The 12701-nt window shown below is 46.8% G+C and overlaps 1 protein-coding gene across 1 annotated transcript in view; it reads right to left on the bottom strand.

Moving 5' to 3' along the window:
* Positions 1 to 1607: 1607 nt before the first annotated feature.
* Positions 1608 to 12701, bottom strand: part of LOC135227849 (collagen alpha-1(III) chain-like) — a 20522-nt gene continuing 9428 nt past the window's right edge. The window contains exons 2-3 of the mRNA XM_064269067.1: positions 2548 to 2624; positions 1608 to 2440 (exon numbers count right to left, since the gene is read on the bottom strand). Of these exons, the coding sequence (XP_064125137.1) occupies positions 1608 to 2440; positions 2548 to 2624 (910 nt within the window). The remainder of the gene's footprint in view (positions 2441 to 2547; positions 2625 to 12701) is intronic.

Genomic DNA, 12701 nt, shown 5'->3' with positions numbered 1-12701 from the left:
ACACACATGAACTACATGCATGCACACACACACAAAAAGCACACACAGACGTACACAAACCAAAAACCAAACCAGTTGCCATTAAGTCTGTTCTGATCCAAGCACACCCAAAATGATGTACACACGTTCACAGGAAGCACAGAGTGAAGACAGACAAATATTACAACAGCAAAGGTGGAGCCAAGACACATATGGGTATTTTTGGCTGTCTGCAAAAGTAGGTGTATGTAGGGGGTCTGCATTTTGGCAGGAGAGGCTCAGAGGCCTTTACTACAGCAAAGGGTGGCAAGAAGGCACTGTAGTTACCCATAGTCTTTGGAATTCAGAGATTTAAGTTCCCATCGTTGCTGTGCCATTTGCTGGGCTCTGAACTTTAGCTTCCTGACCTCTAAAGTGGGAATGATAATAATACCTACTTAATTGGGTTCTGGGTTAATAGGTTTAAGGTTAAGCGCCCAACTACTAGCTGAAAGGTTGGTGGTTGAATCTATCTAGTGGCTCCTCAGAAAACAGGGATGGCAATTTGCTTCCAAAAGGTCACAGCTTTGAAAACCCTATGAAGCAGTTCTACTCTGCACGCATGGGGTCGAGATGAGTCGAAATCAACTCAATGGCAAGCACCACCACCAGCGACAGGTTTATTACGAAGATTAAATAATGTGCAGAAAATTGATTAGCTTGATGCTTGGCACTTGGTTAAGAAAAGCTGTTGATTTCTCCTTCGACTCAATCTAAGAAAACTTCCTGGAGGAGGAAGGAAATTCAGGAGCTACTGGAAGGAAGAGAAGATGCTTAAAACAGAGGAGAGGGAAGTTTGACTTGCTTTGCTACCATCTGGCCTCAGTCCTTACTAAATTTGCCTCTGCCCAAGAGGCAAACAATCTGACAACAAATTTACAAATTACCCTTCCTAATGCCCCATGCCTCTGCCTTTGTGGAAGTAGGACGGGGTGGAGACAAGTCCCCATTAGCCTCAGATTTACTGGAGAATCCTGAGCTATGTTGGATCCCTGCTCTGCTGCAGCCAGAGTGCCCCTCATGGCCTTAGCACAGACCCTTCCCAAGCCTGCCTCGGTGCCTTTGCCCACGCACTTCCCTTAGCCTGAAATGCCTTTTCTTCATCCAAGTCTCAGTTCAGCCCTGGTCTTGGTAGCCCCCAAACCCTCTCTAATTTCCTCCAACAGACTGCAAACCCCCTCCATGGCTAGGATAGCCAGATTGTTTTCGCCTCACCAGCTAAAGAGTTCTTAAACTAAGGGCAGGGCACTCTCGGTGCTCCAGTCCCAGGAAGCCTGGCTTCTGTCCCGGCCAAGCTAGAGGTGGGGGTGGGTAGTTGGGAACCAGGACTGTGGAGGCTACTGCCCCTTTCCTTCTCCGCTAGGTCTGGAGTGAGCCTTGTGATGGGGACATGTGCTCCTAGATGGCGCCCTAAATGGCAGGAGGGCCAAGCGGGGGCCTGGCCACTGGGCCTGGCAGCGGCCACTCCCCAGCTCCCCTGGTGTCCTTGGGACGCCCAGAGGGAGGGATCTAGCCCGTCTGCGCCGCGACCACGTGTCTAACCCGAGGTTGCCGAGGGTACCACCTAGGCGTGCCGCCCACGAGGCCGCTTAGGAACCGTGGCGCCGGTCCCCTTCCCAACCAGCAGCACCGCCCACCTCGGGTTTTGCCCCGAAGGGGAGCAGGCCCAAGCAAGAGTGAGGGTTAGGGCAGAGAGGCTCGGCTTTGGCTACAATCCCTAAAGGTGGGCAGCAGAGGCCACAGCTTGACGTGCCTGGGGCGGGGAGAGGGCACTGGGCGGTGCCGGGAACCAGGAAGACACGGACCGGGGAGGAACGCGGCGCTAGCGCTCTCTGCACCCCGCGGGCGACGCCACGGACCCCTCCCCCATCGAAGCCACCTTCAGCGGAAAAGGGGGGTCCCAGCGCAGCTGCTTCTGGCGGCGACTGCCGAGCCCCAGCTCTCAGCAGAGCCCGCCCCGGAGGAGGGGCCGGCTCCGCCCCACTTCCTCGCCGCCTCCCTCCCCCATCTCTTCCTTTCCTTCGGCCTCGCGCCCCCTCCTCCCTCCTCCTTCTCCATCCTTCCCCCACTCGGTTTGTGCGCCCCTCCCGCTGCGACTGGCTGGGAGGCTCTGCCGCCCCCGCCCCGAGAGGGAGGCGGGGGCCCAAGCGGCGGCGGCCACCCGAGGCTGCGGAGGGGGACGGGATCCGAGGCCCCGAGGCGGCCCTGCGTCTGGACCGGGCACCCGGGGGCCGCCTCGGCACCCCCAACCCAGGGCCGCGGGGCCTGGCCTCGCCGCGGGGTGGAGGAGGTAAGGGCGAGTCGCGGGAGCGCTGCAGGACTGCTCCAGGAGAGGGAGGGCGGGGAGGACCCCGAACCGATTCGTTGCCTCCTCCTCCCCATCCTTCTCCCCCACAGCCCTCCTGAGGCCCGCGGGGCCGCCCTACCAGGAGGGATTCGGAGCAGGCCAGGCCAGAGGCAGGAAAGGGGTTAATTTAAGGAAAGAAAATCAGACCGATTTGAGCCCAGGCTTCCCTTCCCCCCTCTCACCTGGGGCTCCCCGAGCCAGGCTGGGGGGCGGGAGCGGGGGCGGGGGCGGGCTCAAGATCCCCACTGGGACTCTGGACCTTGGAGAGCAGGGCCGGAGGGAGCGCCCTCAAGCCCCAGCCCTCCCCACCTGCATCTGTATGGGGGGGGGGCAGGGAAGGACCCGGTGTTGAGGCCTGGCTGGGCACCTGTGCGGGAGTCTGAGGGTGGGAGGGTTTGGGTGCCTGTGCGTGCTGGTGTGAACGTGTGATAGTCTGGAGGTGTGCAGGTGTGTGCACGCCTGTTTCTGTCTCCTCACATCGGAGTCCTACGCGGGTGTATGTGCAGACGGCATCTCTGGATGTGAGTGTGCCCCACTGCGTTGCTTTGCCTGTGCCTATGTGACCCTGCTGTGTAAACTACCCACAGTCTGCCTGTGAGCATGCTCTGGGGCCTGATCCTCCTTAGGCTAGTCTGCAGCAAGGGGCCCAGATGGTTTTCTGCGAGTGGGACCCAGGTGCTGGAGCCTGTGTGTGTGACCTTGGGAGGTGTGTGCATGTTCGCAGTCGAGTGAGGAGGAAGCTTAGAACAGATAAGCCAGTGTCGCACCTCCAGCAAGCAGAGGACTGGACGCATTGACCCTGTGGGTCTCCACCAGGCTGAAGTGACTACTATGGGAGGTGTACATGATGAGGCCTCAGTCTTCTTGGAGGTGGGAGGGTCAGAGGGATTTAGAGAGGCAGGGGACATTCTTTTATTCTCCACCCACAGGGTACAGTGGGATTGGAGTAAAAGGAAATCGGTTTCTCAAAGCCAGGGAAGAGAGAACAGAGCTGAACTTAGCTCAGCCTCTCTGAGTGGGTGGGGGGAGGGGAAATAAGCTATTATCAGGGGACACTTCCAGCTGCCTCCCCTTCCTTAGAATACCTCCTCCACCTACCTGCAGATGCCTCCTGAAACCACTGAGCTTAGAGCTTCATTTCTTTGGCTGGTACATCCATCTATTACCACCCAAACCTTCCTCCTCCCTTTCTGTAATTTCTACCTTCTCTGCTCCTTTTCTACATGTGGGTTTTATATGGCAAGAAGGGAATGAGCTGTTGGGCCCTGAAGGCCAAGCGGGAGAGAAAGGAGATGCCAGGGGCTTGATGGGGAGTTGGGATCAGTGGAGAGGAGAAGATTGAGGCCATCACAAAACAAACTCTGCTAACTTCTCAGTTTTACCTGATCTATATTTAACAGAAAAAGAGAGAGTTTGGTGATGCCCACACACTTGTTTCTGAATTTAGGGATGCCTAGCTTGTTTGTTTTTGGTTTTTTTTTTTTAAGGAACCCTGGTGGCGCAGTGTTTAAGAGCTCGGCTGCTAACCAAAAGGTCGGTGGTTGGAACCCACCAGCTGCTCCGTGGGAAAAAGATATGGCAGTCTGCTTCGGTAAAGATTATAGCCTTAGAAACCCTATGGGGCAGTTCTACTCTGTCCTATAGGTAACTATGAGTTGGAATCGACTCTTCGGCAATGGGTTTGGTTTGGTTTTAGCTTGATTTTGTTTTTGGAATATTTGAAATGGCAAAGGGAGGATGGTTGTTGAAAGGGTACCTGCCATTCTGCCTTTGAATTTCCTGGACCTTCCTACCTCTCTGGTGACCCTCAACACTCTTTATTCATTAATTCAATAAATATTTATTGAGTGCTCCTATGAGCCAGCCTGTGAATATTATAGTGTTGGTACTACATTCTACTCCCAACCACAAGGAGCACAGCACAGAGGCTAAGAGCATGGATTCTGAAAGACAGGTAGTACTGAGTTCAAATCTTAACTTGTAACTGTTCCAGTTATTCATTGGTGTGTAGTAAACTACCTGAGAACTTATGGGGTTAAACAACAGTGATATATTATTTCTCTGGGTCAGCAGGTTGGGTTGGCCATGGCTGTGGACTCTGCTGGTCTCACTTGGAATCTCTCACACAATTGCATTCAGCTGGGAGATTGATTGGGAAGGAACATCAAAGATGGCCTCCTATCTTCCCGGGTCTCTCTACACGTGGCATCTAGTCGCTCAGTAGTCTAGCCCGTGATTCTTATAAGATGGCAGCTGGATCCCCCCAGGGGATCTAAAATGACAAGTCCTAAAGTACAACTGCTTATCAGGCCTCTGCCTGCATCAGGCTTGCTAATATCCCATTGGACAAAGCAAGTCACATGGCCAAGCCCTGAAACAATGTGGGAGGAGACCGCATAAGGGCAAGAGGCACCATTCGTTGTGGCCCACCAAAGCAACAATCTGTTGCTGTCGGCCTTGGCCAAGTGATTTGGCCGCTCTGAACCTCAGTTTCCTCATCCTAAAATAGAGACGATACCACCTACCTGGCAGCATTGTCATGAGGACTAAAGGAGAAGCATGGTGTCTGACCAGAATAATTAGTAGGTAAATGTTCACTCTTTTGATTATTAGCCTGCAACTACCCTAACAGCATGGCTATCTTACTCATCTTTGTATCCCCAAGGCATAGGCTTTGTGCTTGACATCTTTTTGCTTGCTGGGTGGAATAGTATGAAGCAAACAAGCCCCAAAGCTTGATGCTCAACTAAAGCAAGAGTGTTGAGAAGATACAGCAAGTTTTTACATCCTAGTAAGTGATGAGCAGAGCCAGGGAGGCATCTGTTACTCCAGGTGATTCTTGGATTGGTCTGATTGTAACCAAACTCACCCAGTTCCAAGATGGTGGTAGAGATCACTTTGGTTACATGAAATCAATCAACTCATCCCCTATGCAGTGTGATTCTTCTAACAGTATACTGATACATACTGTGTGTAAGATGAGTCAGTTGTATTGTCTCTGTAATCAAATGTATATGGTGCAGGGGGATCTGATGTGCAAACAGGTCCATTATCATCCCTCTGTGTGTGATACCTGTTACCATACATGAAGAATTATGGTAAAAAGTGATTCATACCGTGTGTGATTTAAGCTAGTGGTGGGGGTCAGGGACAGCTTTATGGAAAGGGTAACATTTGAGCTGGACCAGCAGAATTCACCAATTAGAGAAGGTACTCCCAGCATGGACCAAGACTTGGGGGTGTAATGACACATGATACTTCATAGTAGAGCTGAGCTCCATAGGGCTCACTAAGGATGCCCATGGGAAGCAGTGGCAAAAGCTGGAGCTGGTAAGTGGTGGTCAGATTATGGGCAGCCTTGAAGGCAGGCAAGGCAGTGTGGACTTAATCTTTCAGAAGTTGGCCACCCTTAGAGGTTTTCTAGAAGAGTGACATGACTGGGTGTATATTTGCAGAAAACTTTGGAAGCCATGAGAATTCCAAGTTGGAGGAGTTAGGAAAAACAAATGAAACAAACAAAAAAAACAAAGTTAGAGTTAGAGACAGTATCAGTGGTCCAGATAGAAGGGTATATAGGTCTGAACTGGGACCGTGGCTATAGGAAAAACTACAAGGAGACAAAGTCAAGAAATATCTAGGAGACAGTATTGACAGAAATCAGTAATTGATGAGATATGAGAGAAGGGACACACTGAGACTTCAGAGATGCCTTGGAAATTGCTATCTAGGGTGCTGAGGAGATGATTTGATGGTGTTGGTTAAGATGGGAAACACGACAAGAAAGCAGATTTGGAGGTGGGAAAATTGTGAGTTCAGTATTAGCCATATTAAACTTTGAACCACTAACATTTAAATATTGTTTGTTAAACACTTCTGCTCATCAAAAGACTTCATCAAAAGAGTAAAAAGAGATCCTACAGACTGGGAAAAAATTTTTGGCTATGACAAATCTGACAAAGGTCTAATCTCTAAAATCTATAGGAAAATCCAACACCTCTACAACAAACAATCCGATTAAAAAATGGGCAAAGGATATGAACAGACGCTTCACCAAAGAAGACATTCAAGTGGCTAACAAATATAAAATGCTCGCAATCACTAGCCATTAAAAAAAAAAAAAGTTTTTTTTTTTATGCAAATCAAAACCACAATGAGATAACATTTCACCCTGACTTTACTGGCACGAACCAAAAAACCAGAAAACAAATGTTGGAGAGGCTGTGGGGAGATTGGAACTCTTATGCGTTGCTAGTGGGAATGCAAAATGGTACAACCATTTTGAAAAATGATATGGTGCTTCCTTAAAAAGCTAGAAAGAGAAATACCATATGATCCAGCAATCCCACTCCTAGGAATAAATGCTAGAGAAATAAGAGCTGTTGCACAAATAAGACATATGCACACCCATGTTCATGGCAGCATTGTTCACAATAGCAAAAAGATGGAAACAACCTAAGTGCCCATCAACAGATGAATGGATAAACAAACTATGGTATATACACACAATGGAATACCACTCAACGATAAATCTGTGAAGCATCTCACAATGTGGATGAATGTGGAGGGCATTATGCTGAGTGAAATAAGTCAATCACAAAAGGACAAATCTTATATGAGACCACTACTATAAAAACTCATGAAAAGATTTACACAAAAAGAAACTATCTTTGATGGTTACAGGGAAGGGGAAGGGTGGGGGTGGAAAAACACTAAATAGACTATAGGTAAGTGGTAGCTTTGATGAAGGATAAGACAGTACACAATACTGGGGAATTTAGCACAACTTATCCAAGGCAGGGCTGTGGAAGCTTCATGGATTCATCCACACTCCCTGAGGGACCAAATTACCGGGCTGAGGGCTGTGGGCACCATGGTCTTGGGGAATATCTAGCTCAGTTGGTATAACATAGTTTATAAAGAAAATGTTCTACATTCTACTTTGGTGAGTAGCGTCTGGGGTCTTAAAAGTTTACGAGTGGCTATCTAAAATACACCAGTGGTCTCGCCCCATCTGGAGCAAGGGAAAATGAAGAAAACCACAGATATAAGGGCAAGATTAGTCCACAGTACTAATGGTCTACAACTACCACAGCCTCCACCAGACTGAGTCCAGCACAACTAAATGGTGCCTGCTTCCACCCCTGACTGCTCTGACAGGGATCACAATAGAGGGCCCTGGACAGGGCTGGAGAAAAATGGAAAACAAAATTCTAACTCATACACACACAAAAAAAAGACCAGATTTACTGGAGAAACCCCGAGAGTATGGTCCCTGGACACCCTTATAGCTCAGTAATGAAGTCACTCTTGAGGTTCACCCTTCAGCCAAAGATTAGACAGGCCCATAAAACAAAATGAGACTAAATGGGCACACCAGCCCAGGGGCAAGGATGAGAATGCCGGAGGGGACACGAAAGCTGGTAATGGTCAAGAAGGGAAGAGTGTTGACATGTCTTGGGGTTGGCAACGAATGTCACAATACAACACGTGTATTATTTGTTTAATAAAAAACTAGTTTGCTCTGTAAACCTTTATCTAAAGTACAATAAAAAAAATTTAAAATAAAAAATGCTATTTAAAAAATAACAAATAAATAAATATTGTTTAATTGTAACTAAATTCTGATGAAATATTGCCTTTTTGTTCTCTCCCTCTCTATTGGCTGCTTCTAAGAATCATTTTTAAAAAAAGGATTGCCATAAATGTTTAGGTCTAAAGCATTGGGCTGTCCATGTCTCAGCCCAGTGAATGATGAGATGGAGTAGAATTAGGTTATCTCTAAGAAGGATTTAAATATGTTCAGGTCTCTCCCATCTTAAAAACTGCTTCTGGGTTGTCCCATGCTGCCTCCTCCCCTTCACAGGTGGCTTCTTGTGTCCACTGTCACTACTCGCATCCTTACTTCTCTCACTCCTCAACCCACATCAGCCAGGTTCTCCAAAGCAGCCCTCTCTAAAGTCACCAGTGACTTTAGTACAATACTTTCTACTGCTCTTGAGTTGTCAGCATTATTTCCACTGTTGACTACTCCTTTCCTCTCCACTTGAAGGTTTCCTTGATGCCAGACCTCCCATTTCTGCTGCTGGTTCATAGGAACTTCTTGATTCTTATCCCTCCTCTGCTTTCTTGAGGGTCCATCTTTGCCACCCCTCTCTGTACCCTCTCTCTGCTCAACCACTTTTGTTTTTATGTTTTAGTTGCCAAAATTGTATTTTTGATCCTATATTGCAAACTGTGGGAACCCTGGTGGCATAGTGGTTAAAAGCTATGGCTGCTAACCAAAAGGTCAGCAGTTGAAATCCACCAGGCGTTCCTTGGAAACTCTATGGGGCAGTTCTACTTTGTCCTATAGGGTCTTTATGAGTTGTAATTGACTCGACAGCAACAGGTTTTTGTTTTTGTTTTTTAATTGCAAACTATGTACCAAGTATTTCTATTTCCAAGGCCCAGTGGAACCTCAAACTCATGAAATCTACAACCAAATTCATTCTCTCTCTCCCCAGACCTGCCTTCCTCCTCTTTCTGTCCTTACTGAGCTGCATCCCCATCTACCCATTTGCTCAAAACCCAAATCCAAGCCTCACCCTTGACTCCTCCCTTTCTCACCTGCCAGTCATTCTGTGACCAAGCCTCTTGACTCTTTTTCCTTAGTTGTCCCCATATCCACCCTCCTCCCCATTCACATTTCTGCTACCTTGGTTAACAGTTTCCAGCTCCAGTGTTCCAACAGCCTTGTTCCTGACCTTGGCCCTCAGTAGTCCGTTCTCTAAATTGTAAATTTGATCATGTCCTTTCTTGTTTAAAATCTTCCAGTGGGTCTCCAATGCCCAAGAAGGGCATTGTGTGACCTGCAAGAGGCTTCATGAACTGACTTGCCTCCATTTTTCTCTTCCACCGACCCTCTCTGAGAATTGTGCCACACTGAAGTCCTTGCCATTAATTCATTCCACAAATACATATTGAGCACCTACCACACTCCAGTCACTATTCGAAGTGCTGGGGAAATAGCAGTGATTAAGAAGACAATGTCTCTACCCTCATGGAACTTATATTTTAGCTCCCTGAAGGAGGCATACTCTTTCTCACTTCCTTGTCTTTGTAGCGATGATGTTTCCTCTGCCTGGAAACCTCACAATTGCCCTTCTTTACCTGACAACTCTACATTGCTCTTCAAGAATCAGCCTAATAATAAAATCTATTAAAACATTCTGCATCCTACTTTGGAGAGTGGCATCTGGGGTCTTAAACACTAGCAAACGGCCATCTAAGATGCATCAATTGGTCTCAACCCACCTGGATCAAGAAAGAATGAAGAACACCAAAGACACAAGGTAATTATGAGCCTAAGAGACAGAAAGGACCACATAAACCAGAGACTACATCAGTCTAAGACCATGGTGTCCGGCTACAACTGATGACTGCCCTGACAAGGAACACAACAGAGAACCCCTGAGGGAGCAAGAGAGCAGTGGGATGCAGACCCCAAATTCTCATAAAAAGACCAGACTTAATGGCCAGACTGGGACTAGAAGGACCTCGGAGGCCATGGTCCCCAGGCCTTCTGTTAGCCCAAGGCAGGAACCATTCCCAAAGCCAACTCTTCAGACAGGGATTGGACTGGAATATGGGATGGAAAATGATACTGGTGAAGAATGAGCTTCTTGGATCAAGTAGACACATGAGACTATGTTGGCATCTCCTGTCCGGAGGCGAGATGAGAGGGCAGGGGGGCCAGAAGCTGCCCGAATGGACATGAGGAGAAAGAGTGGAGGGAAGGACTGTGCTGTCTTATTAGGGGAAGAGCAATTAGGAGTGTATAGCGAGGTATATGTAAATTTTTCTATGAGAAACTGACTTAATTTTTAAAATTTCACTTAAAGCAGAATAAAAATTAAAAAAAAAAATCAGCCTAGACTTCATCTAAAGTACAATAAAAAAACAAAAATAAAAACTATTCTTTCCTCCAAAAAAAAAAAAAAGTCAGCCCAGAAGCAGCCATCTCTGGGCGTACCCACTGCTCTTGGTTAAATGGAGGATCTTGTACCTGCCTCTTGCATGGCATGTATCCCATGACTGCAATCATCCAGTACCTCTTCAGTCTGCCCCAGGAGATGACAAGCAGCTTGACGGCAAGGGCCAGATCTTGTCTATGTGTCTTCACCACACGTACAACAGCAGCTGGCACAGTTCATGGCACACAGTAGATACTCAGTAAATGTACATTGAATGAATTGATGTTTGAATAGCACTTAGAAGAGAAGTCTAGAGTAGTAATATAGATTTTGGAGCATATTAGTTAGAACTCTTGATTGCAAGTAACAGAAATCCAACCCAAACTATTTTAAGCAAAAAAGGGATACATAGTAATTCATATAACTGGAAAGAAAAGGGGTCTTGGGCATAACTGCACCCAGGTTACAAAAAATGTGGAAAAAAAATTTCTTTAATGTGGTAAATATGGTATGGACTGTCTTTCCAGCCCTTGGCTCAGCTTCACTCTGAACGTTGCCACATTTTCCCCCACCATGCATAGGCTTTCTTCATATGGTGGATTGCAAGTAGTACAAGGCCATAGACAGTTTCATCATCCTAGCAAGTGATTCCAGAGGGACAAGAGGACTCTTCAATCTTCCATATAAACTCCCAGTGAAGGACTCTGATTGGCTGAGCTTGAAGAACATGCCCGTCCTTGGGCTAATCATTGTGGCCAAGTAGATGGTGGTACTATGATAGGCCAGGCCTAGGTCATGTGTCCACCCTGCAGGGTACTGAGATTGGCAGCTCCACCAGAACTGCATGGAGTAGGGAGGGGCAGTTCACCAAAAAAAGAATGAGATCTTGTTATTATCAGCAGGTGAAGAAGACTTGCTGAGCAGATGAAAATAATATCCACTGCAGGAATTATCAGTGATCCTATGGTAGTGGAAGCCATGGAAATACAAGATTATCTGTGTTTCTGGCAGTCAACATGTGAAAGTGTGACAGACAGGAGTTAGAGAAGACACATCTTAAGATGGTTGGTCTTGTTTGGAGAGATAAAACTCACATACATGAAAGTCTTTAAAAAATAACCCAAGATGATGCCTCTGATTTGTTCGGCCCGTAGAGTCTTTTTACCCGAAGAAAAGGGGAACCTTGAGCTGAACTTGAAAAAAACGCATTTGGACTTGAGATAGGCATTTCAAATGCGGAAGGAACATGAAAGGTCCCGGGGATGGTATGAAAGGAAGCAGGGCCAGGCTAAAAAGGAGGCAGGTCTTAGGGCTGCAGAGGTTGCTGATCTGGGGAGACTAGAAAGTAGAGGAAAATATGACTATTCTGTCCTGGTGCTCATAGTACAGGATTGTGATGGGATTTGAACAGAGTACACATCTATTTTTCTTTCTCCTCCTTTCTCTCCGCCTTGCCTCCGTTGCCTTCTTGCCTGCATTCAGTTAATGCTTCATGCTCATGCTGGAGAGGTGTGTAAATCTAGGCAAAATTATTCCTAGGTATAATTCATGGTCATTCCTCAGCTCCAGCAGATGGAGGGAAACTGGGGCAGGCTAGCCTGGAGTGAAGAGCCACCTGGACTCCAGAAGCCCCTCCCCTCCTCAACCCTGCACATCCACACACAGAGCCTGGCTAGCAGGGTGCTATGCAGGCGAAGGGTGCTGTGAAACTGCAAGGGTTGGGGGACAAGGGAGAAGACTGGCAACTTCTGAGACCCTGAAAAGTGCCCCCCATAGGAGGACTAGCGCTTAGCTGACATGGACAGGCACACACAGGTGCTCTGACACCATGCTGACCATACATTATGTAATAACCCTGTTCCTGAAGAGTTGTGTGTGCATGTATTGAATTCTACTTATAATATCCTTGGTCACTTTGTCAGTTTCTTTAGTTTTAGTCTACTCAGGTTTTCTATTTCTTCTTGGGTCAATTTTGATAATTTGTATTTTCCTAGAAGGGCATTCAGTTCATCTAGATCTTCAAAAATTTAGGCCAAGAGTTGTATCTAGTAGCATTTTAGTAATTTAAAAAAATATTTTCTTTGTCAGTGGTTATATCCCTTTTCTCATTCATAGTTTTGTGTATTTGTTTTCTTTTTTTTTCTCTTTAAAGAGACTTACCAGAGAGTTGTATATTTAGCTGGTCATTAGAGAGAACCATCTTTTTCATTTACCCCTCAAGTCTACTTTTTGGGTTTGAATATACATAGAGAGTGATAATGTTGGAACAATGATTAAATATTTATTTTAAAAAAAGCAAGTTAAATCCCTGTCTCAAAAAACTATGGTATTTATGGATGAAATAATAGAAAAACTAGGATTTGTTCAAAATTATTCAATGGATG

The sequence above is a fragment of the Loxodonta africana genome, chromosome 15 (genome assembly GCF_030014295.1).
Source record: "Loxodonta africana isolate mLoxAfr1 chromosome 15, mLoxAfr1.hap2, whole genome shotgun sequence".
In the NCBI taxonomy this organism is placed as follows: domain Eukaryota; kingdom Metazoa; phylum Chordata; class Mammalia; order Proboscidea; family Elephantidae; genus Loxodonta; species Loxodonta africana.
This window is presented reverse-complemented; position numbering and strand designations above follow the sequence as displayed.